At 40.2% G+C, this 24,012-nt stretch overlaps 2 protein-coding genes and 1 long non-coding RNA gene across 4 annotated transcripts; 2 read left to right on the top strand and 1 right to left on the bottom strand.

The window, feature by feature from the left end:
• The first annotated feature begins 476 nt into the window (after positions 1-476).
• Positions 477-12,050, top strand: prkab1a (protein kinase, AMP-activated, beta 1 non-catalytic subunit, a). 2 transcript variants are annotated; one of them, XM_084934809.1, is made up of 8 exons: positions 477-1,490; positions 2,825-3,007; positions 3,134-3,303; positions 3,556-3,649; positions 4,214-4,328; positions 4,565-4,698; positions 4,888-4,956; positions 8,414-12,050. In XM_084934809.1, the coding sequence occupies exons 2-8, from the start codon at positions 2,858-2,860 to the stop codon at positions 8,489-8,491; spliced, it is 810 nt and encodes a 269-aa protein (XP_084790935.1). In that variant the 5' UTR covers positions 477-1,490; positions 2,825-2,857; the 3' UTR covers positions 8,492-12,050. The 2 variants fall into 2 exon arrangements, with proteins under 2 accessions (XP_084790935.1, XP_084790934.1); XM_084934808.1 differs by having other exon boundaries at positions 1,197-1,490; positions 2,804-3,007.
• Positions 12,051-17,191: 5,141 nt separating this feature from the next.
• Positions 17,192-18,327, bottom strand: LOC146383519 (uncharacterized). The gene is made up of 2 exons (XR_014800767.1): positions 17,912-18,327; positions 17,192-17,754 (listed from the first exon to the last, which is right to left on the bottom strand). It is a non-coding gene; the product is annotated as an uncharacterized LOC146383519 (long non-coding RNA).
• A 1,037-nt stretch (positions 18,328-19,364) lies between these two features.
• LOC146383518 (phospholipase A2-like) lies at positions 19,365-22,250 on the top strand. Its single transcript, XM_084934807.1, has 3 exons — positions 19,365-20,898; positions 20,987-21,120; positions 21,226-22,250. Exons 1-3 carry the CDS (start codon positions 20,792-20,794, stop codon positions 21,342-21,344), a joined length of 360 nt encoding a protein of 119 aa, XP_084790933.1. The 5' UTR covers positions 19,365-20,791; the 3' UTR covers positions 21,345-22,250.
• The last annotated feature ends 1,762 nt before the right edge of the window (positions 22,251-24,012 follow it).

The raw sequence follows: 24,012 nt of genomic DNA, 5'->3' as shown, positions 1-24,012 counted from the left end.
GTCTCTTTTCAAGAGACTAAAAGCAATATAAGTGATAAATATTACCATTCTGTAGAATATTCTTATATTTCACTTTTACTTGTTCCCATGTTCTAGTGGGTCCTGTTGTGGCTCTAATGTGAAAGAGGATATAATGTAATATAATATAATATAATAAATTTACCCTACCGCCTACTGGTGTTGGCCAGAGGGGCCGATGGCGCGATATGGCAGCCTCGCTTCTGTCAGTCTGCCCCAGGGCAGCTGTGGCTACAACCGTAGCTTGCCTCCACCAGTGTGTGAATGTGAGAGTGAATGAATAGTGGCATTGTAAAGCGCTTTGGGTGCCTTGAAAAGCGCTATATAAATCCAATCCATTATTATTATTATTATTATTATTAAATTACTTACGAGTTTAATTTGTCAGCAACTTTCTGCCAGCCCTCTCTCCTTGCTTTTGCAGCCTTTGCAGTGTTCCCTTGTGTTTTAATTAAACTCTGAAACTCCTGAAATCCCTCAATCAAGAGTTCTTGCTCTGCTGCCGAAAAATACTGAGCGCGCTCCTTCGACATTTTCGCCGACCAATCAAAGGGTTGCCGATCAATGTTTCTACTATCGATGCGTAGCCCCTTTTAAGCCACCCAGTGATCTCACATTACTTCATCCAGCTGTACTAATCGTCAACAACAGGTGTGTTCGGGGAACCGGAATAGCGAGCTCAAAGTTGGCGCGATGACTTGATCTTGGATGTGTCATTTGATCTTGGATGTAGTAAGCGAGGTACGAAGAACGGACCCCAGCTCAGGGTTAGTCTGTGTTTGGATATGTGCACGGGAGGGATATGAGAATATAATAGGCAAATGATATTAAATATGCAGCTGCCAAGCCAGAGGAAAAGAGGAAGACCACAGAGAAGATTCATGGATGTAGTGAAGGTGACTATGCAGAGGGTTGTCGTATCAAAGGATGCCAGGGATAGGTCAAGTTGGAGGCAGGTAGTCTGCGGATCATCAAAGCTGAAAGAAGTGTTTTTCTATGGATTTGAAGGATTGCTATGTGCATTTTAAATATAGCAAATGTTGCACATTTGCATTAAACTGTATTAAAGAAAAAAAAAAAGTCTCATGCTTCTATTGGCTCATTAAACACAACTCTATATCCATTGTACTGACCCGCATTGCAGGCTACTTGACCCACTCTTCCATCTAGTGTTGAGTACGTGACATTACGTCTGTCATTATAGAGAATTAAATTGTAAAAGGTTATAATAGTCGAACATTAAACCAAAAGATTTATTATGGATAAGAGTAGTTTATGAGACAATAAACGACGGTAGTAGTGATGGATAATATTTTGCTTTTCACGTGCATTAATATTTTGCATTTGGATGAAGTGCGCATGCGCAACAGGGGCCGGATTCTGCTAGAAGGATCAAATGTTTTTGTTTTCGTGCGGGATGGAAGGTAGTTGACAGGTCGACATCGATATCTACGACGGCAAACGTTTCTCAGGTAAACAAAACAACCCTACGTTTCTTGTCGGTGTTTGTATTCATTAGTTGGTGTCACCTTTTAAGTCGAAGCAGATAGCATGTTTGGGCTACATATGCTAGTAGGTTACCCAATGTTAGCTTTAGTAACGCTGTATTTCATAGCTTCTATTTCATGTGTCTTACAACAGCCTCGTGTTTATTTAGTATAATTTAGAGTATGAGGCCACAGGAAGTTGGAATGGAGCTTAGACGTTAAGATGAGCTAACATAACCGCAGGCATGTCACAACCTTTGATGCTAGTATGTAAACACAGTGCTGATAAGAGCTAAACACGCTGCGCATACATGTACACACCTGTTTGACATCGTCTTCCATAAATATAATCATATAACCAAAAATAGCCAAGTTATTCTAAGGAAACTGAAATGAGAATGTTTTCATGTTGCAGGGTACTAGAATATTCCAGTAACACTCCCATTCAGTGGTATTTCCAAATACAGTTTCATACTTTTCCTAAAGTAAAATAAACTGGCAGATATCATAACAGTAAAACATCATTTGACTTTAAAACCTCCAGTGTCACTTGTGGGAGTGTTTCAGGTAGAGTTTTATTTCATTGTATAACATTATGAGGTCAATAATAAGTAATCCATTACTGTAACTATGGATTCTGCTGTTCTTTTAAAAAGGTTGTCTTACCTTTACTTGTGTGTACTGACAGAGCAGGCAGTGCAGATTCCATGATATTGTTCTATAAGTAAAAGAACAACAAAGTGTGGTCAGAGTGTTAGCTAGAAAATTGTTTTTGTTCTGTAATTGTATTTTTATATTGCAAATAACTGAGTGTAAGCTAAAAGTGTAAGGAACAGAGTTATATTTATAGGCCTATAAATGACCTGCAGTAATGTAAATGTATTCCAGAGAGAATGGTATACTCAAACAAATACACCCATCCTTTAGAGGAATTAGGTATCATGCTGAAAGACGTGTTTTATTTGGATCACATTTAAACTAACATAACAAGACAGTTGACACTGAAACATATACAAGATATCTGGTATTAACGTCCCAGGGATTGTTTTGGAGTCAATAAATGAACTCATAGTTGTTCAGTATGATACACTTAGAAATGGAAAAGTTGTAGTCTGCCCACATGATTCAGCTTGTTCTACTGCAGAAGTCACTATAAATAGCATTGGTACCTAAAAATGTCTCTTTTGAGAGTTGCAGGCCTAAAAAGCAACATTTTAACCAGTAAGCCTTTAGCAGTTATAAATAAATCTGTAAGGTGTTATGTAGTCTCTTCTGACTTTAAGGCTTTCTTTACACAGCTGAATCAACTCTACTTGCAGTGACCTTGTAACAGCCTGCAAGAAGACAAAGCCATGGGGAATACAAGCAGTGAGAGGGCTGCAATGGGCCACGGAGAGAAGGCGCAGCGGAGGGACAGCCGAGGTATCAAAGAGGGCGAGAGGCCAAAAATCCTCATGGATAGCCCAGAGGATGCTGATATTTTTCATGGAGAGGACATAAAGGTAAATTGGGCTGCTCTCTTGGAGGTGCATATCAGGTAGAATTTATAGCCTTCTTGGCCCTGTAGATCTCTTCAAACTCTAATCCTTGTTGATAAACAATATTCTTGTGTATGATGTGCATTTAAGGCACCCTTAGAGAAAGAGGAGTTCCTTGCTTGGCAGCAAGACTTAGAATCAGATGACAAAGCACCAACTCTGGAACGGCCGACAGTCTTTCGCTGGAAAGGAGATGGAAAGGAGGTCTACCTCTCTGGATCCTTCAACAACTGGGCCAACAAAATTCCCCTTATTAGAAGGTGAGAGCATGTTATAAATCTGAACATGTTTTTCAGGTTGAATTTCTGGCTGTTTATCTTTTGAGATTTAAACTCGAGTTTTAACAGATTTCTTTTATTCCTATTTGCATATGAGAAAGGTTTACTAGAACAAGCCAAGAAGGCAAATCTATGTATTATAGGTACATGTGAGTTCTTCTTCTTTGTAAATGGCTGGTTTAACTTACCTGTGTGCCAAATGTTTTCTTTTCTTTTGTTTGTGATCTATCAAAGTCAGAACACCTTTGTGGCAATTGTCGATCTACCTGAGGGGGAGCATCAGTACAAATTTTACGTGGATGGTCAGTGGACCCACGACCCAGCTGAGGTAAGCCGTTACTCTCACAGTCATTTATGACCTGTTGTCAAACAAGCATATTTTACTTTACTTACCTAGACCTCAACACAAAATCTGCAGCAGTTTCAGTTTTTAAAGGCACTGCCGCTCTGCCATTCCTGTAAAGTCTGGGTAGACACAAGCATATATTCACTAATGCATTAATATTATCATTACATTATGAGTAATAACTTGTGAGTGTATTAAGGCCACTAGTGTAGGTTATGATGAGCTGGCTTCATGACTGACTGCAGGCATGTATCTGAGTCACCTTATCTGATGTCATGCTTTAACAATAAACATCTTTTTTTCTCTCTTCAGAAATATAGTAACAAGTGTATAAAATATTAGCACACACATATGGTAATCAGGACAAATGGTGCAGTGGAGGGGCGTGACTAGAGGTAGAGTAGTCATGAGTGGACATTAGTTTAAGAGGCTTAAGTGGTTTGCTTGTTAAAGCAAACAGTGGCCTGCTATTATATAAATTATGTCTTTTTGGTCTATACTTTTGAGCTTTATTTGTGAGTTTTATTGTCTCCTGTTTCCTAACAGCCTGTTGTAACCAGTCAGCTAGGCACAGTCAACAATATCATTCAGGTAAAGAAGACTGACTTTGAGGTTTTTGATGCGCTAATGGTGGATTCGCAGAAATGCTCTGACATGTCAGGTGAGTGCTGACAGCCACTGTTTATCTGTGCTTTTTTTTAACATTTACTGATCCAGACTACATGTCTGGAAAGCAGGGGTATAAAAGTGTTCAAAAAGAATCTTCATTCATTTTAAAGACCAACTTTTTTTGTTCCTGCCTTTTTTAATGGATTTCAACATTGCTGTTAAAATCTATAGGTTTGAAAATAATTTAATGTTCTTGTCATACTGTTCCCCCCCCCCCCCCCCCCTCAGACCTTTCTAGCTCTCCTCCTGGGCCATATCATCAGGATGCTTATGTCCCTAAACAGGAAGAGAAGTTAAAATCTCCACCCATTCTTCCACCTCACCTTCTACAGGTCATCCTTAACAAAGACACTGGGATTTCTGTAAGTAGCTGTAATCTGAGATGAATTTGGCTTATTCCCACTTTCCCCTGCCTGCATTTCATAAAAATAGAATAGCCCTTTATTGTCATTGTACACGTACAACAAAATTGTGAAAAAAATGCATCCACAAGAATAAATAATACAGATCATTTATTTTAAATGTTGTTGTTTTGTTTGTCATTGTTTCAGTGTGACCCTGCACTGCTCCCAGAACCCAACCATGTCATGCTCAACCACCTCTATGCACTTTCCATTAAGGTAAGGTTTCAGGGTGACTTTTAAGATTTTTGTGTTTGATGTTTTTTGGCAGCGTGTGAGAAAACTTGATCAGCTTTGTAAGCATTTTAACAGAAAGTGTGCGCTGCTGCTGCTTGTGCTTTTAGCAAGCTTGCACGTTGTTGGCACAGCAGATTGAATCTGTGCAATGCCAAAAAGGCTGATAAATGGGACAGAAGAACAGATGAAGGACAGATAATTCTCCTTCTTTCAACTCTCTGACAGGAAAAAACAAACTTTACTTGCATTTCAAGATAGCCACAGCAAATGTCTGCATGTCAACAAAAAAAAGGAGTGGAAAACAACTATGTGTATTTTCCATTTCAGGTAGTGGGTGGTCAGATATTCACTTTTTTCCATTTGGTTTCTCTTGTAATGTAGTTAAGTAGTTGTACATGAAGCAGATAAAATGCTGCTGTATTTAACTTAAACACATTTTTGAATGACTTTATGTTCACTAGTGTGACCTGTGAGGAAAAACTTGCATTTTGGGGACAATCTAAGTGGCTCTGTTGAAACTTTACTAATTGTAATTTCTCATCTTCTTAATGACTGTTGATATATTAGTAATGCTGCTAAGTTACAATCTTGAATATGCATCACATTATTTCATTATGTCTTATGTCTGGTTGAGTAATCCGATTTAAAAAATACTTCTGTCCTTTAATAGGTTCTTTAAAACAAACTGTTCAGACAGTTCAATTCTAGAAATTGCAGTGCTTTTAATAGCTTAAAACTTAACTAACAAATAAACCCTTTCATTGTATTCATAAGATGTTGAAATCAAATGCAACAATAAATAGTACAGCAATGTCAAACAAAAATCAGGCATAATATAAAATAGCCTTTACTTGGTCTTCTTGGAAGTCTTTGTTACGTTAGGAGGCAAAAAAAAAAAAGTTCTGACAGTATTGCTTCTCCTGGATGAGGTAGTGTGTTTATGTGTGTGTTTTGTGCACCTCCATGTGTGTCTGTGTGTTTAAATGTGCTAGTGAATGAGTTACTGTGTGTGTCCGTAACCTTTAAAGGAGCATGTGGTGGCTGCAATGAAGAAAAGTGAGCATATCACCATTCTCAGAACTGAGGTTTGAGGCCACGTTTCCTGCTGCACAAACAGACATTCTGATAGTGTAGATGTTAATAATTAATGTTAATAGTTAATGTTTAGGATAATTCAGTCTGCAGCCTAACAGTCCCAGGTCAGTGACTCAGTGTTACTGGCCTGTGGAAAGAAAAAAGGAAAAAAAGCAAGCTTTTATTTTTATAAATTTCTTTTAAATATATAAAAAAATATATATATTTACCATATATATATCTGACACATTTCAATAGTAATACAATTTAATTGATATATTTTATTTATAATGTATATTATTAATCTAATGCTGCAAAATAATGTCACTTCATGTCAGAGCTTATTGAAGAGGTGGTTTGATGAAGGACTCTCACCATGGGCACCCATTCAAGTTTGTGAATGTGATAACTTGAGAAGAAGGTGACGCATCACCTTCAAATTGATGCCATAAGTGTATTTACTAAAAGTTTTCTGAACAGGACTTTCAGAAAACATGACCTCAACTTAAAGGTCAGAGGTCATGTTTTCTGAAAGTCCTGTTTGTAAGGGTGATATTTTCTATATTGTCATTTGTGCTTAGAAACATATAATCATTTATGCTTAGAAATATATAATCATCTGTGTGCTGATAAAAATCATATCCTTATTAGTAGAGCAGGGTGATATGACCAAAAATATTTATCACGATATACATTTGAAAATTTGCGATAACGATATAACTGACGATATAATTGACACTAGACAAAATACTTTACAACTCCACAACTTTATTAGTGCAAAAAACCCCATCAATGTATTTTCACTTAAACAAGCAGCTGTTTTTTATGTGCATTAAAGTTATATAAAAATGTAACAGTGTAAATTCCTCGCTGACAGTTTAACCAAAAGGCATTTCCAGTGGAAATTGGCCGACATATCTTCAGCATAACCATGTATAATATCCACAAAACTTAAAAAGAGGTTATACACATAATACGGTAATATTATGTCGAAGCGCAGTACGTATCACTCCGCGAGGCGCCTGACTACGATAGCCGTAATGCTCCGACAATCCATCAAGCGGTGCGGGTTCGTAGCTTAGCAAAGTCGTACTGAAACATTTGACAGATTTTTGAGCGCCGTGTACGACATAAAATCGTTTCGAGGTCAGTAAACACAACCAGAATTCATACATAAGGCACACGGGATTATAAGGGGCTCTGTTGATTTTCAGAAAAATCAAAGGATTGATTTTAAGTGTGCCGTATTTTCCAAACAACACGATAATAACGACGGCCCGCTAGCACGCTCTACTAAAAATAGTGCTTTGTTGTGTATCTGACGGACGAAAGCTAAACCAGTCCCACACCACTGAAGTTGCAGCATTTTTACAAACCAGTTCTGGTTCATCTGTTTCATTCAACGATCCGCTTTCGCTCTTCTCATTCTGCATCGCCGCCATGTGCGTATGTAAACATAGACACTGCGCATACGCGTTTTACCCATATTCTATCGCGATATTTCATTTTCCTATCGTTGCCCAAAATTACACCGGTATTACCGTGAACGGTATGATATAGCCCAGCCCTACTTATTAGGTCTGATAAGATTCTCTGTGCACTTGTTTACCATGAGATGAGAGGAAGCATACACACAGTTTAAGTTCATTAAAAGGTCGAATGTCTATGTATAGTATGGCTGGAAACACACCCACACACACAGATTACAGACACTGATGTTGTTCAGATATGCCTGCTTAAGAATGTCACGTGTATTTGTAATTGCATATTCATGAATGATTGCTTGCTGACAATAAAAAGGGCTCTAGCGAAGGAATCAGTTGAAGTTGGTTGAGTTCAGGTGAAGGAATCTTTTCCTCAACTTTGGCTGACTTCCCTCGCAAGCCACAAATACGGAGAGTACCTTCTTGCCTTGTTTGTCGTGCAGTTGTTGGTCTCGCGTTCCAGCGGGGTTTGTGCCAAGATAAACCCAACACTGTTAATACGAGAAACTTCAGAACAAGGTGACGTGGGATTTTGAAATCAATACCATAGATGTGTCTACCAGGAGGCTGGCGGTTGCCAGTATTTTCTTCTTTCATTTTTTTTTCTTTATGTACATTTATATGCGAGTCTGAACAGACTTGGGTGTGAACTGCAACTTGACTGGTAGGGGGAGGCCTGCAACCATGATGCTGCAATTCTGGTTTCATGTGTGTCTTAAAAAAGCCATAGCCCTACCAATTACAGTTTAACCATACTGGCTTATAGCATGGTGGAACTGTACATGGTAAGACTGATGCTACTGTTTCCATCCTAGTTGAAAGCATGCATTGTGTGAGGTTTTAAATCGACTTTTCCTGTGTGTTGTGTCTTTCTGTCACAGGACGGAGTGATGGTACTCAGTGCAACACATCGCTATAAGAAGAAATATGTCACCACCTTGCTTTATAAGCCCATCTGATGAAGCATTCTTTTCTATATTTGGAGCTGTTGTTAACTGTACACCGAGTGTACAAAATGCTAGCCACACTTTTTTCAAAAAAAATCTAGTGTATATTCCTTCCAGGTTTCACCAGTTAGATCCATTCTGACCAAAAGAAGCAGCCTTGAATAAGCACGAGGGAACAAATTAAGTTTGTAAAATGTTGACTTGATTCCCAGAAAAAAATTTGGACTGAGGGTTATAGTAATTGCTTTACAGTAATACACTAAAAGCAATACATACAAATAACAAATGATTCAGTTGGACAGCCACTTACTGAAAAACAGACAGAAAAGAGTTATTTTAAAGGAAGCCTGCTGTAAAAGGCAGTTTAAGTGATGATGCTGCTTTTCCCATGCAGTACATCACATCTGATTTTTGTGTCATATATCAGCGCAACTAACTAATAGCTGGATTGGATTGGTGGGTAAATGGGGTCACTGTGTTCACTTCAGTTCTGTGTTACTCTGTTTACTATAGGAATATTTAATACGTAACATAGACTATAGTAATTATATAGAACATCGTGGTTTTTGGGCACCTGTTTTGAAGCCTGATGTTGGGTACTTCAAGTATTATTTCTTTCTTTTCTTTTTTTTTTTTTTAAACTGGCAAACGAGTGGTGGTTGTGACACTTAGTCATTACATACACAACAGTGCTCTTACAGTAACCTGCTTTTTCCCTAGTTTTACCCTGAATGCGACTGCAGTTTCCAAAGTGAACATAATTTAGTATTACATAAGATGACTGAAAGCATAAACTCATTAGTAAAGTGTTTACAGTGGTCATAAGTCAGTAGAAAAGTTGGGTTATTTTACTTCCATAAAATCTGATTTCTTTTTTGCAATGAGTGGGCTTTTCCCGTGCTGGAAAGATTACAGGTTTAAAGCACTACTGCTTTTAATATACAATCTTTGGCCACCAACACCCACTAGCTTCATTTTAATAGCAAGAACTAACAAAGCATGCAGGGAGCCAGCAGTAAAGGGTAAGTGGAGGCAGTTCATGATTCCTACACCAGTAGGTTTGGTTTGTTTGCAGTGCTCTGTGTATTAGTTTTGATTTGGCAAAGTCAGCTGATGACAGAAAAGTGCAGTTCACGGTGCTGTCTGTGCCAGCTTGTCTTTTGGCATTTTGTTTGTTAACGTCACATGCTGCAAAGCTTTTAGTGCATTTTAATAAAATGAAAAGTTGTGCTCTAATTAATTTAAAAACAACTTCACAGTAAAGCAGCAAAGAGAAAAGTACAGCTTCTCTCACACTTTGCTAAAATGAAGGAAATGTGGTAAATTATTTTTCATTAATTTCTTAATGTTATATTTATTAGTTTATTAAATATTGTTAAGTACCAAAATGACTACTAATTTATATATACTATATAGTGCTAAGACAATTAAGGGAACACTTGAATGATTGTAACTATGATCTTTGCCGTGATTTTTTTGAATCCAGCCCCCGGAGGGTTAATGAGTTTGGTTTTTACTGATTGTTGTTAGGTTGTTTTGTTCTTAACAAACTACACAATGTATGTCAGTAAAGATTGTTTTACTTGAATACTTCATTCGTCAAGATCTAATGTGTAATGTAATTTTCCCCTTTTTATTTGGTACATTTTGGTTTTTCAAAGGTTGGAAGGGAATGATTAAGGCAAGTGCATATACAGTGGCATTGAGTGATGGTACCCATGTCTATATTGTGACTGAAAATACTGGCTCAGTAAATTCTTGTAACCTGCATGACAGTTATAGATTAACCTAAACATTATAAGAGGTTAGCAACTCTGAGATTATGCACACAATTTGTATTACCAGTTACAGTGCATCTCTTTAGTATGGTAATGTCACTCCATTCCCACTTAATCTGCCTCTATTTGTTCCAGTGACTGCCCTTTGCAGTGCTCAACTTTATCTTTTCTTAGCAGAATGTGGTAGAACATGAACACGTTTGTAATTAAAACAGACAAAAATGTAAGGACTCAAAATGATTACTAATGCTGAGAAAACCTCATTGAAAGACCTCAGATAAGTACGCGCTGCTTTTGTCTTTCTCGTGGCTGAGAAGACCACAGCGGCACAATCAAGAATGTAAATGTTGAGGTCAAAGAAAGACAAAATGCACTGTGGTAGCTTAACTGTTTTTGTGTTATGTTGTTGTTTATTTATTTAGCGATGATCACACTGAGCACATTAAATAAGTTTTGTTAACTATTCACCAATATATCTTTTTTTTCCTACATTTTTTATTTGTTTTGTTGTGAAAACTAGTCTTAGCTGTGGTTATGACCATTCCAGTCAAACGTTAGACAAGAGTTAAAAAAAAGAAAAAAAAAGAGAGAGAGAATAAGCCTTTAATTTAGGGCATGTACTCCAAATAAACTAATGTACGCATCTGTGTAGATTTATATAGGTGCCATCGCACACATCCTTCCTTCTTTTACTGATGTATTTTATCAAGCGTGACACCAGGTAGTTGCTCCCTACTGGTTTAGCTGATGTGGCATAGATCATTGTGAGCACAAGTTTCCTTCAAATAATGTTTCAGATCCATTATTTTGTTGATTTTAAACAACTGCTCCTGAAATTTGTGGTTATAATGTGTAAGCTTTTATGCTCTGTGTGTTGTGTTGATTTGATAGGGCGTCAAGGACTGAATTTTTTTTTTAAAGCTGTGTGAATTGAACCAACATCATTTTATTTTATAATTTTTGTGTCTGTGCATGATCACCATAAAAATATGACTGATTATTTTGATTTTGACGAAGTCACATTTGTTCATGTTAATTTAGCTGTCAGGACTGACATAAAGGTGATTGTGGGATGTTACCATGTTAGACATATAAATCCATTTCAGGTAGTCATTTTAATCATTGCAATTTGCAAACCTTTTAAGCACTTTTTTTCATTCTAAGAAAGGTATTTATTAAAGAATATGTTTTTAAAATTCATATATTGTCATGTTTAATTTATAACATGACTGCAGCCATTTTGATCATTAGAGCTGAACCTTCAGTAACTGACTGACCTTTGTGCAGTCATTACACAGTCATTATTTATAAAGTGCATATTGCATTCCAGTCATATTAGGGCCCCTGCAGAATTGGGAAAGTATTTTATTTGCCATTTTCAGAGGACACCTTACAGTCATACACCTGCATGGGGAATGACACTGAAAGCTGTTTTATACCTGTGTAAAATATCTGCAAAAACCTGTGTTCCAACCATATGGTACATTTTTAAAGTTTTAACATGAAATATTATATTCATCAACATCTACCCTTTAAATATATCCTAAAAATCCTATATGGCCCCTCTTCAAAAAATAAATACTGCTGTTATGAATTCTGAAACATGCTGTTTCCTGCTTTCTCCTCTACAGATTGTTCTGTTAATGCACTTTGCATTGAAACTCAGTGGTCTGTACATCATTTGTTATCTACTGTATGTCATGTTTTATTTTTTTATTTTATTTTATTTTTTACTTTATAATTGTTATGTAATTATTTTTAAAAAGTGTCTAATAAATAAGCATTTTACATTGGCTAGCTGTGACATTATCTTTCATACTATATGGGTAATAACTAGGGCTGGGTATCGTCACTGATTTCTAGAATCTTTTCGATTCAGATTCACAAGGTCCCGAATCGATTCGATCCATGATTCGATCGATTCGATTTGAATCGGGGAAATTTTTGACTCAGACAGTCAGAAATATTATAATTCTGATTACTTATCAGTACATATCTATATTTTTATATCTGTTAAAAGAAAGCTGACACTTGCGAGACTTTGTCAAAGGTGTAAGCATCACAGCAGATTCCTTTGTGTCGAAGTAACTGAGGGTAAAACACAGGAAAAACATGAAGGAGGTTTTCCTGGTCTGGGTTTTTATAGCAGATGACCTTAAAAATATTGTGGCGAGCTCAGACAAGGAGGAGACAGAGGTAACGTCTGGTCTTGCTTCCTGCAGTGTTAGCCATCGAGCACAGCCGTTTATTATCATTCAACAGATGAACACACAACGCTAACACAACTGCTCGGCGCAGCTCTAGCGTAACAACCAAAAAAGGCGCTCTCTTCACCCAGAAACACACAGTTGCAGAGAGAGAGCGTCACCTGTAACCATGGCAACATAACGCTGCCGCCTGGAACAACAGAACATAGCTGTCAAAACAAAACCCCAAACAGCCCTGACCCGCTACATAGCCCCCACCTAAGGGGTCAGTTGTCCCCGACAACCCCATTACCCAACACGAAGTCCTGCAAATGTCCATGTGTCTTATTTTGGCGCACCGACCGATCTCGACTGGCGAAGGAAGAGTCACTCGGATCAGAACATGGGGTGCCACCAGCATCCCCTGCCCCGGCGGCTGCTGGAGCGAGCGGTCGGTACGGTGAGAGTGTGACCCGGTACACCACTTCTGTTAGACGCTCCACGACCTCCGCTGGCCCTTGCCAGTGACTGCAGAGCTTGGGGGACACTCCTCTCTTGTGAACCGGGCAGTACACCCAAACCTTGTCGCCAGGCACGAAAGCTCCCCCTCGGCACCTGGTGTCGCAGGCTCCTTTCAGTCGAACTCCGGCGCTGGCCTGGGGGGTGTGGTCATAAACCTCCCACGGCCGCTCCCTCCACCTCCTGTAGCAGTCCATGGCCACCAACACACCACGCCGGTTCCCTGCCTCGGTGATGGGGAGAGGCCCTAGGACGTCTACTCCCACTCTCTCCATCGGGCCCCCCGCCTGGTGCTGCTGCAGGGGGGCAGTGGAGTGTTGAGTGGGGCCCTTCCGGGCCGCGCAGGTGTCACAGCAGTGCACATGAAGTTCCACATCCCGTCGACAACCAGGCCAGTAGAACCATCCCCTGAGACGGCGGAGAGTTTTGGCATTCCCATAGTGGCCAGTCCCCACCGAGCCGTGGACAAGCTCGAGCACCTGCGACCGCCGCAACCGAGGCACCAACAGCTGCAGGAGACCCTTGCCCTGACCGGGGGCCCACCATCTCCGGTATAGGAGGCCGTCGTGGGTCTCCAGATTGTTGTACTGGGAGTAGTAGGCCTTCACTTCGGGCCCCTGTCCTGACACCCCCGTCCAGCCTGGGCGTTGCGCCGCCTCCAGCCAGGCCCCCACCTGAACCAATGTCGCGTCAGCCTCCTGCTCCCGCTTCAGCTGCTGCGTGGTCAACGGGAGCCATCCCCCTCCGCTGGCTGTGGCCTGAGCAGTAGCCACGCCCAGTGCCTCCTGGGCCCGCTCCTCCTGTCGTTTCGAGGGGGGCAGCTGGTGTGGGTGCAGACGGATGGGTTGAGCAGAGCCGATGTCGATGGTGCGCTGAACCAGCCGCGTCTGCCTGCAGTCTTCGTCACTAGCGGCAATGATGTCCACATTCTCGTCCAGGAGGCACCTCAACCGCTGCCGCTGGTCAACGGTGAGACCTACGCTGCTGCGCTGCCACAGGTCATCAGCAGCTTGGGTTGTCTCGGTCGAGGGAGGTTTGTCGGGCCTAGAGGCTGGGGCTGAGGCGAGTAGAGATGGCCCAGTGCCACCGGCGTCCGAAGTCTGTTGAGCGGCAGCTGCCTGAAGCCCGGCTTGTCGGTCTCTGGTCCCCTCCGTTCCCTGCTTTTGACCGCACTGGAGGGCCAGAGTCTCTGTACCAAGAATGATAGCCAGCTTCGCGGTGTCAATGCCGGCCCCCCAGCGGGTCAGCAGATCAAGGCCGATGATGCACTGGTCTTGGATGTCATCGAGCCAGAAGTCGTGCACCAGCTCCAGATCCTTCACTCGGATCCGCAACGGTTTCTTCCCCCGCATGTCAGTTCTCTCCCCTGTCACCGTCATCAGCTGGGTGTCGGTGGGCGACCAACCCATCACAAGCGGCCCGGACGTTCCAGGGAGCACACCAGGTCGTATTAGGGAAATGGTAGACCCCGTGTCCACCAGGGCCTGGCAGGGCTGGTCCTCAACACAGCAGCTCAGGTAGAGTCCCTTGACTCTACGCTAACACAACCGCTTGGCGCAGCTCTAGCGTAACAACCAAAAAAGACGCTCTCTCCACCCAGAAACACACGGTTGCAGAGAGAAAGCATCACCTGTAACCATGGCAACATAACGCTGCCGCCTGGAACAACAGAACATAGCTGTCAAAACAAAAACCCAAACAGCCCTGACCCGCTACAATATTGTGCAATAGATCAAAAACAAAGTGAAGCAGAGCAAAGTTACAGAGGTTTGATTAGAGGCACACGTAAGCATTTTGCATAAAAAGTTTAAATTTGTTCAGTATTGAACAGCAGAAATGAGGCTTTCTTGTTGGAAGTAAGTAAAAAAAACAAAAAAAAAAACAGCGGCCAACACCGTAGACTGATGGGTAAGAAGTAGGGGTGGGTTTTGATTATCGATTTAGAGAGAGAGCTCTACATAAAGTGTGATTTTTATCGTGGTGGAAGCAAAACAGCAAAAGTAAGAGGAAATACGTGACAATGTTTATGTAAAGCGAAATGTGAAGCGTAATTTGGATGGTCTTTGGCTGCTGGTTCAGTCAATATTGTTTGGAGAGAGAGAAAACCTGCAGCTTCAGAATCTAGCGCAAAAAAGACGTAAACACAAAGCACCTGCCGACGCTTCAAAAGCTGTCTGCTTTCAGCCCCGACGGCGTTTCCATGTCCGTGCCGTCGGGTGAGAAAGGCGACATCTCACTGATTCGGATGCGTTGGGTCCGCGTTTTGTGTTTACGTCTTTGTGCAGAATCCGTGTTCCTGCTCTCATTTACTGTTTTATACGGTGGCCCTGAGAGGCCAAATGGACTGCAACTTCAGAAAACACCAGCAATAAGAAAAACGCTGCAAAAGCACACAAAACACAACGGAAATAAGGAAAACGACAATGGAAATAGGAAAAAATACAACGGATATAGGAAAAACGACAACGGAAATAGGAAAAAACACAACGGAAGTGTTTCTGGGGAGACAAAAACCCGATGGACCAGTTGCAGGAACCCAAAACATGGTAGGCGTGTTTTATCATGATTCATATAATACTGATGACGGATTTTAGGCTAATAGTTAGGGCTAACACACTTACCTCTCATATTTCCTCACAAAACCGATAGATCCTCCACTTCTTCTAAGTGTCTCCCAGAGCTCCGGGGGATGACGTCACACAGGTCCTCCCCCATTTTGGCAGCAATCGGCTGACTGCCACGGTGAAGGAGGCTAACCATGGTCAATAACTGTTGCGCTCCAGGTTGTACAAATAGATGAAGAAAAAAGAAAGGTCCGTCGTTTTAGCGCATTCCCAAAGATGCGGAAAGGCGAGCTAAATTGATTAGCGCTATTAAAAGAGCCAGGAGTAAGCAAAACAAGACGGAAAGATGGGACTCCAGCCGTCGGATTCCGCTTGTGCAGCGATCATTTCATATCGGGTAAGTTACCAAATACAAGCTTTCTAACATAAAAATTTTCATTATTTACTAGACTATCATTGTGGTTTCTGATGAGTGCAAAACCACATAGTTGCATGCATCGTGGCCTTTCTGTCGTGCTTTCTAAGTTAGCAAGCTCTAAAGTAGAAATACTGAAATGTTTATGTTTATTTTTTAGGCAGAAAGAGCGATAATCCATTGAGTCCGGACTTTATTCCATCTTTTTTCAACTACGTTCTATCTCCAGAGAAGAGAAGAAAAATAAGACTGGATGTGTTCAACAGAAGACAGAAAGCAAAGCTACAATGGATAGAGCAAACAGAGATTGACAGACCACGTGACTTTCGAGCATTGCATTGTGGGTATGAGTGGCAGCAAAATCAAAACACTGCATCAAGTGCTAGCATTTCCAGCACCGGTAATCATTAATTCTGCATCTTTAATCCCTACTTGCATTTTATTTGCCCCAAAAACAGTTATGTACAAAATGACGGAGAACACGGCAGGTCTGTACAAAGACAGACTTGACAAAAAGAAAAAAAAAAAAAGTACGAGGAAAAAAATCAAAGGAGTGAAACAGTTAGACCCATACTAGCATACAGAGTGGACTAAGGACGTTAGCGTGCTGAACAACTTTCATCACGGACATATTTATTATTATTATATGGTCCCAAGTGTGAGTGCATACACTCACAAAATGTTTAGTAACTTCAGATCCCTGCAACAAGCCCAGGTCCAGTTTACTTTGGTGATTTGGACTATTCCATTTCACAGCTGTTGTTAAGTTTTTTTTTCTTTATCTCCTGTACAGGCCAACGCAATCTATTTGTCATTTCAGGTTGTAGTATTACACAATATGTTCAGCTGTAATAGAAATAAGTGTTTCGTAATTCATTCAATTTATTGTCTTTATTTATAACTGGCATTACTGTTTCATTCTATTATAGAATCTCACAAGAAAGAGGCAAAATTGTATTCCATTATGCTTTATTAGCTGCTTTGGTGAATCTGTGGTGCCCTTCCAGTGATGTAAATGAAAATGATGTGACTGATGTGCTCAACCAACAAATACACATTATAACTCTCACTTTGTTTCCTTATTGTGACTTGACTTTTGAAGGGAAAGCTTTCTTACTTACAGATATCAGAATAAGAGAATAGCAGACGTCACCTGGGCTCACTATTTTTTGTTCTTCACATCCATCTCAAATGATTTCTACTAACCACGTTTCATATTCCTGATTAACAGATACAGATCAGAACCAAAATCAGAAAAAAGTTTTATTGCCTGTGTCAGTGAACAAAAATCTACAAACTAGCCACTTGCTTCAGTGGTAAGGTGCAATATAAAACACTGAATTATATAAATAACAAAAATAGCATTAATTTAGAATTTTAATTTAGGGTTTGATGATCTTCCCCTCTTGTGTGCGACATTGGGAGAGGTTGTGATACAGTTGGTCTTGCTCAGCAGCAGTCAGAGGTGGGAGAGGTGGGAAAGCTCAGAGGCCAGGATGATCTTTTGCAGATTTCTCTTTTTTATTTTGTTTAGAGTTGTTAAAAATTATGTCCTTGCATTGCTGATACTCCACTTTCTTTAAAGACTCCTCACTTAGGATGACCCACTTGCACTTCTTAGATGTAACAGCTATCTCTTCTTTTTTTTTCCACTGGTATGCTGCCATGTGCTGAACAACACAGCTGACATATGTGAGCAGCTCTCACCAAGGCCAGCTGTGCAGTTACAGTGTGCTCCCAAGACAACCCCGTCTTTTCTCACTACTACCCATGGCTTCAACTGTGGGTCATTTAGCCTTTGGGAATGTTGAACCTATAAATACAATTACAAATGTTAACAATCTTGGTTAAGTACACCAAAAACACAAAATAGCTACTGACAACCAGACGCGTTTTAGCAAAGCTAATGTAAACAAAGGACAACGCTAACAATGCTAACGTTACACTGCCTGGGATAATATGACACTTACCTTTCCAGTGATGATGAAGAATTTTTTTTGCTTGAAGATTCCACAGCCGAATGTTTGTTACAAAGCCAGATTGGGTCCATTTGTAACCCTCCAGGCTTTTGTAGGCTTTTAAAGAGTCCCCCGAGTAGCGCGATGGGAAGTTTATAAGGTAGTTATGTATGTCCGGATAGCATAGATCTGGGATGCTGAAATACTTTTGAAAAGCACGCCAGGAGCATTATACGGGTCGGTAATATTTAACCTATTTTTTTTTTTTTTTGATATACAGCTCGATGTCATGCGAATTAAAGTGGGATGAATACTCCGATGGCTGAAAAGTTTCTGCAGTGCCGCTTACGGTGGCGCTGTTCATGTTGCTGCCAAAATGGTCACCTGACAGCTGGTAGTCACGTGGGGTCCGGAGCTTATTTTGCTTCCTGCAACTGGTCTGTCAGATCTTTTTTCCTATTTCCGTTGTCGTTTTTCCTATATCCGTTGTGTTTTTTCCTATTTCTGTTGTTGTTTTTCTTATTTCCGTTGTGTTTTGTGTGCTTTTGCAGCGTTTTTCTTATTGCTGGTGTTTTCTGAAGTTGCAGTCCATTTGGCCTCTCAGGGCCACCATAGTTTTAGTTGTTTTGTGGTTGTAGAGATTTTGTGAGGTTTAACCTGAGATTCTGGCGTTTCAGGCAAAATAAATGTATATTTAAAAATCGATTCTGGATTTTAATGAATCGATATCACGTTATCCAAGCCAGAATCTATTTTAATCAATAAATTGATGATCAAAACCCACCCCTAGTAATAACTATCTGAAAGATGGGTGGAAACAAGCTTTGCTGATTATGAAATTATGCATTTTCTAAACTGCAATCTTGTGTGCATCAAATGAACCTTGGTTATACAGTACTGTGCAAGTCTTGAGGCTTTATAGTTTTCTTGGAAAAAGGGAAATAGGTGGAAATAGATTATTAAAATCTGCAAACACAAATGCAAATATAATAGATATAGCAAAAGCAGAGTTTGTACTGTTCTAGCAAGCTTGAAAGTCAGTATTTGATCTGACCACTTTTATTCTTCAATACACCGCCTGAACTCTCTTCGGGAAACTTTCTCTTAATTACCTTTTGTTTTGTTTTCTGTCAAGATGAACCCACACTGCTCGAAGAATTTTCCTGAAGGAAAACGCAGCGTTTTCAAGACGCTCTGGAAAATGCATACATTCGAAGACGGTGCTTATGCGTCACAGTGTGGACAGCGAAAACTGAGACTTTTGAAAACGATGACGCATGTTAGTCATATGATGCAGTCATGTGACCAATTTAACAAAGATAGCAGAGGGCATTATACAGCAGTTGTTTTGTTTGCTCTCAATTTTGACAGCCCTATTAAAGATCAATATCAGTTTGTACATGCTTCAGATAGCTTTTCTTCAAATTCTTTAATTCTCACTCACTTTTGCAACTTTGTACTTTTGTGTTACTCGCAGCAACAACTCCACCTCATTGTTAGCCCATTTAAAAAACTCGGTGCATTTACCAGAAAGTAAATAAACGGCAGACAGAAATGAGGCAGGCCGAATCTTCTTGCGTTTCACTCATGCGCAGTACTGGAATATAAGCGTTTTCGGCCGTTTCAATGTGGACGCACAACTCCGCGAAAATGACTGAAAACGCGAGTGTGGACGCGGAGCATTTTCAGACAAAAATGCCGTTTTCACATCTATCAGGGCTAGTGTGGACGTAGCCTTAAGGGATGATTTTGACTGAGTCATAGGTCAGTGTTAAGTAGCTTAACAACCAATAAAAACATTCCTCTCAAAATGATCAGGTACAAGGACTAGACTGAAAATGAGTGACAATGCAACCATTCTCCAAAGAAAATATTGGAAAGACCTTCAGAAAGTCAAGAGAGTGCTCAAGACCACTTTAAAAAAATCTCCTTGGAAAAAAATATGAAAATTTGGGGCATGGCTCAAGACTTTTTTCACAGTACTGTATTTCATTTCCTCCTTTGGTAATAGTAATATGAACAATTAACTGGTTCATAGAGTCATAGTTATGTACATCAATGTACTTCTTTCGTTAGAAATGTCCCTTTAATTTGGCATACCCAAGCCTTTTGACCCATGAGCCCTGCGTGAAAAAAGCTCAGAAAGCTTATTTTCAATAACAAAAAATCATATTTTGGAAAACATTTATCCTGCACAAATAGTACAACATACAAATCCAGGGGTAAATATACCAGATGTTATCAATTATCAGTACTTGTAGAAGAATGTTATGGTAAAAGTATGACAACCTACATACAACCCACAAGTATTTGCTGATATTATAGTGCCTGAGCATTATAACAGACTGCGTCATTTCTGCTGACTAATATTTTAAACAATTAATGGACTTGAACAAAGATCCAGTAATTACCCAGTAAACAAAACCAAACGTTTCACTAATATTCTAATCCTAACTCAGAAATTTACAAAAAAACAAAAACATGATTACTTAACAGAAGCAACCATTAACACATCTACAGAAATCTGAACACAAGTTCCCCGAGTGTGAGAACGATTATCCTTTTTTGCATATGTTGGTTCTTGATTCTAAGAGTCTATGTGACCCTGTGTAGTATGAACAGCTGACAGACAAGGTTCCATACCTGATATATAAACAGGCCTGAACATAAGTGGGAGCTACTCTGGGATTAAACTTCAAGATGAATGCCCTCCAGACTGCATTTTTCTTTGCTCTAGGCCTCTGTATTGGTGAGTACAGCATGTCTGTTGCTGTTAAACTATACATATCATGAATAGAAACACATCCCATTAGGGTATAAATCATAGTTCTATCCTGTGCTTGTGCTTCAGCCCAGTCCTTAGACTACAAGGCACTCAACCAGTTCAGAAATATGATCCTGTGTGTAATGCCTGATAGCTGGCCTGCTCTTGACTATGCTGATTATGGCTGTTATTGTGGAATGGGGGGCTCTGGCACACCCGTGGATGATCTGGATAGGTAATGGGTTAGCCATTCTACTTAACACATACCCCAAAAGAGTTTTTTTTTTCTCAGTAATCACCATTATTCATGTTTTGACTTGTAGGTGCTGCCAGGTGCATGACCAGTGTTACACTGATGCTATGCAGCACCCTGAATGCTGGCCCATCCTGGACAATCCTTACACTGAGTTCTATGACTATAATTGTGATGACCAAAATAAAAAGATCACCTGTGGCAGTGAGTACTCAAAAAAGCTGATTGGCATTTAACTTTATAGTAGCACTTGTTGGCCTTCTGGTTATTGCAAAGTGAATTTTGAGCTCTTTATTTTCTCTTCTTCAGACAATAACAATGAATGTGAGATGTTCATCTGTGAGTGTGACAGAAAGGCTGCTGAGTGTTTTGCAAGGTCTTCTTGGAATCCTGAGCATGAGCACCTTCCCAGTGACCAGTGTCAATAAGACCTCTGCAAACAACTATATTGAACCAAGAATTCAATCTTTCAGATATGTTTATCCTTTTAAAAGTGATGTAACGCTCTTTCAGTGTAGAAATATTGTGATGGTTAACATGGGTAATGTGATTTAGTATAGAGCAGCCTATAACCATCCATAGCTTCCTACATTCACTAAATTGCTTATCTTGGATTGTAGTTGTGATCCTGCATTGTTTCCTCTGTTATATGACATTTGCCAAAGTATAATCTTTAAAGATTATTGCCAATAGAGGGCACTCTGCTCTACTTGTTTCCTTTTGTGACCAACAAGAAAACATTGAAAGGATATTATTGACATGGATTAATTTGATATTTGGTCTGTGTTGGCTGGATTCAGTATAATATCTGTAACAGTCTCATTTTGTAACACCAAACTTAAACTAATAAAAACTGAACAGTGAAGTGAAGTAGATCTCAAAAAGCAACACCTCTCAACAAATATAAAGATCATTTGGAGAATGGTTGATGTCAATTGTTTCACATAAAAATTCATTGACATCTATCATTCTTGAAAGGCTTACAAAACCATTGCTAAGGCTTTGAGACTTCAGTGAACCACGGTGAGAGGTGGGACCTAATATCCATAAATAGAGAAAACTTGGAACAGTGATCAAACTTCACAGGATTGGCTGACCTACCAATATTACCCTAAGAACGCATGGACTAGTCATCCAGGAGGTTAAGTTAAGGCTAGAGTCATCCTCATCCTAGCATCCTTTATTCTATTGCATTGGCACATCGAACTGGTTGCCAATGCAATTAGGTTTAGCGGGCAATTACTTTTTTACATTGTGCCAGACAAGTTTGGAAAGCTTTTTTTCTTATAATATATTAAATCATATTTTAAAATTTTCATTCTGTATTTGCTCAAGTGGTCTTTTTCTGATAGAAAAATTGGTTTAATGACCTGTAACATGTAAGTCTGCCAAATTTGCATTAAAACAAAACACACAAATTGGCAAAGGAAGCTTTTTCATAGCACTGCTTTCACAGCGTTTTTATTTATTTAAAAATAAGATACTTTGCATCAAGCACTATAATGTAGCATTTGTAACATATACAAATACACATGATATACAAAATATACAAATAATTCCACTAAGACTTACATCTAGTCGTTTTGTGTACTATTATGTCTGTGAAGGTTCTCAGTCATCCAGGTCATCGTAGTCAAAGGAGCTTGCAAAGAAAAGCGTCTGGACTTCTTTAAGTTGCTTGAAGACGTTTCACCTCTCATCAGAGAAGCTTCTTCAGTTCTAAGGTCAAATGGTGGGGAGTCCCAGATTTAAACCTAGTGGGAGTATCCCCCCACAGAGGGACAAAAGGACCCCCTGATGATCCTCTAATCGCCTGAGCCAAGGTGTGAAACTGGGTGTGGGTCCCAATCAGCCAGGGTTTCGGGTTTTGTTCCCTCTAAGCCTGAAGGGAAAAAGAAGGAACACATGCATATAAAGGAAGCACTCAAAACGTGCGGTTATCCTAAATGGGTGTTCTTAAAGTCAGCAAAGAGGCACAGAAAAGAAGATCAGACACCAGTGAGGGAGGATAAGAAGGACAGATGCAACAACATTGTCATCCCCTATGTAGCCGGTGTATCAGAAAAACTCAGGAGAGTTTTCTCCAAGCACGACATCCCGGTGCATTTCAGACCCAGCAACACGCTCAGACAAAAACTGGTTCACCCGAAAGACAAAACTCCAAAACACAGACTTAACAATGTGGTGTATGCTGTACAGTGCAGCGAGGAATGCCCAGACCTCTACATTGGAGAGACCAAACAGCCACTTCACAAGCGCATTGCACAACATAGAAGAGCCACCTCCACAGGACAAGACTCAGCAGTCCATCTGCATCTTAAGGACAAAGGTCACTCTTTCGAGGATGTCAATGTTCACATTTTGGATAGAGAGGACAGATGGTGTGAAAGAAGCCATCTATGTCCACTGTGAGCGACCATCTTTGAACAGAGGCGGTGGTTTTCGACACCAACTCTCTGCCATCTATAATCCAGTTTTGAGTACCCTCCCCAGACGCCTTAACGCCCACTCACACCCTGGGCCATCTGACCTCAGGAATTCGCCTGATAAGGTGGTGCCAGGTTTCACAATGAGCTCACCCGAAACTCTGGCTGATTGGGACCCACACCCAGTTTCACACCTTGGCTCAGGCGATTAGAAGATCATCAGGGGGTCCTTTTGTCCCTCTGTGGGGGGATATTCCCACTAGGTTTATATCTGGGACTCTCCACCATTTGACCTTAGAACTGAAGAAGCTTCTCGGATGAGAGGTGAAACGTCTTCAAGCAACTTAAAGAAGTCTAGACGCTTTTCTTTGCAAGCTCCTTTGACTGTGTACTATTATCATCAACTATATCAACTATAATCATTTAATCTTGAAAGAAAAAAAAAATTGTTTGCCTTTCATTGTTGCAACTCTTTGGGTGACCCATTTTTCTGGATTGACTGAATGTGACTGTTATAGATATAGACCAATGACTGTAGAAAACATGGACAACGCGACCGCACCTCCTCCCACAATGGTAGGAGGTGCGGTCACGTGCAGAATCAAAATTATGGAATTAGGGATTATGGACATAAATCAGCGTGATGAGAACTATTGATAACAAAAGAAAG

The sequence above is a fragment of the Perissodus microlepis genome, chromosome 7 (assembly GCF_051167445.1).
Source record: "Perissodus microlepis isolate ML-2025 ecotype Zambia chromosome 7, ASM5116744v1, whole genome shotgun sequence".
In the NCBI taxonomy this organism is placed as follows: domain Eukaryota; kingdom Metazoa; phylum Chordata; class Actinopteri; order Cichliformes; family Cichlidae; genus Perissodus; species Perissodus microlepis.
The sequence above is the reverse complement of the archived record's forward strand: the minus strand, read 5'-3'. Positions and strand labels throughout refer to the sequence as shown.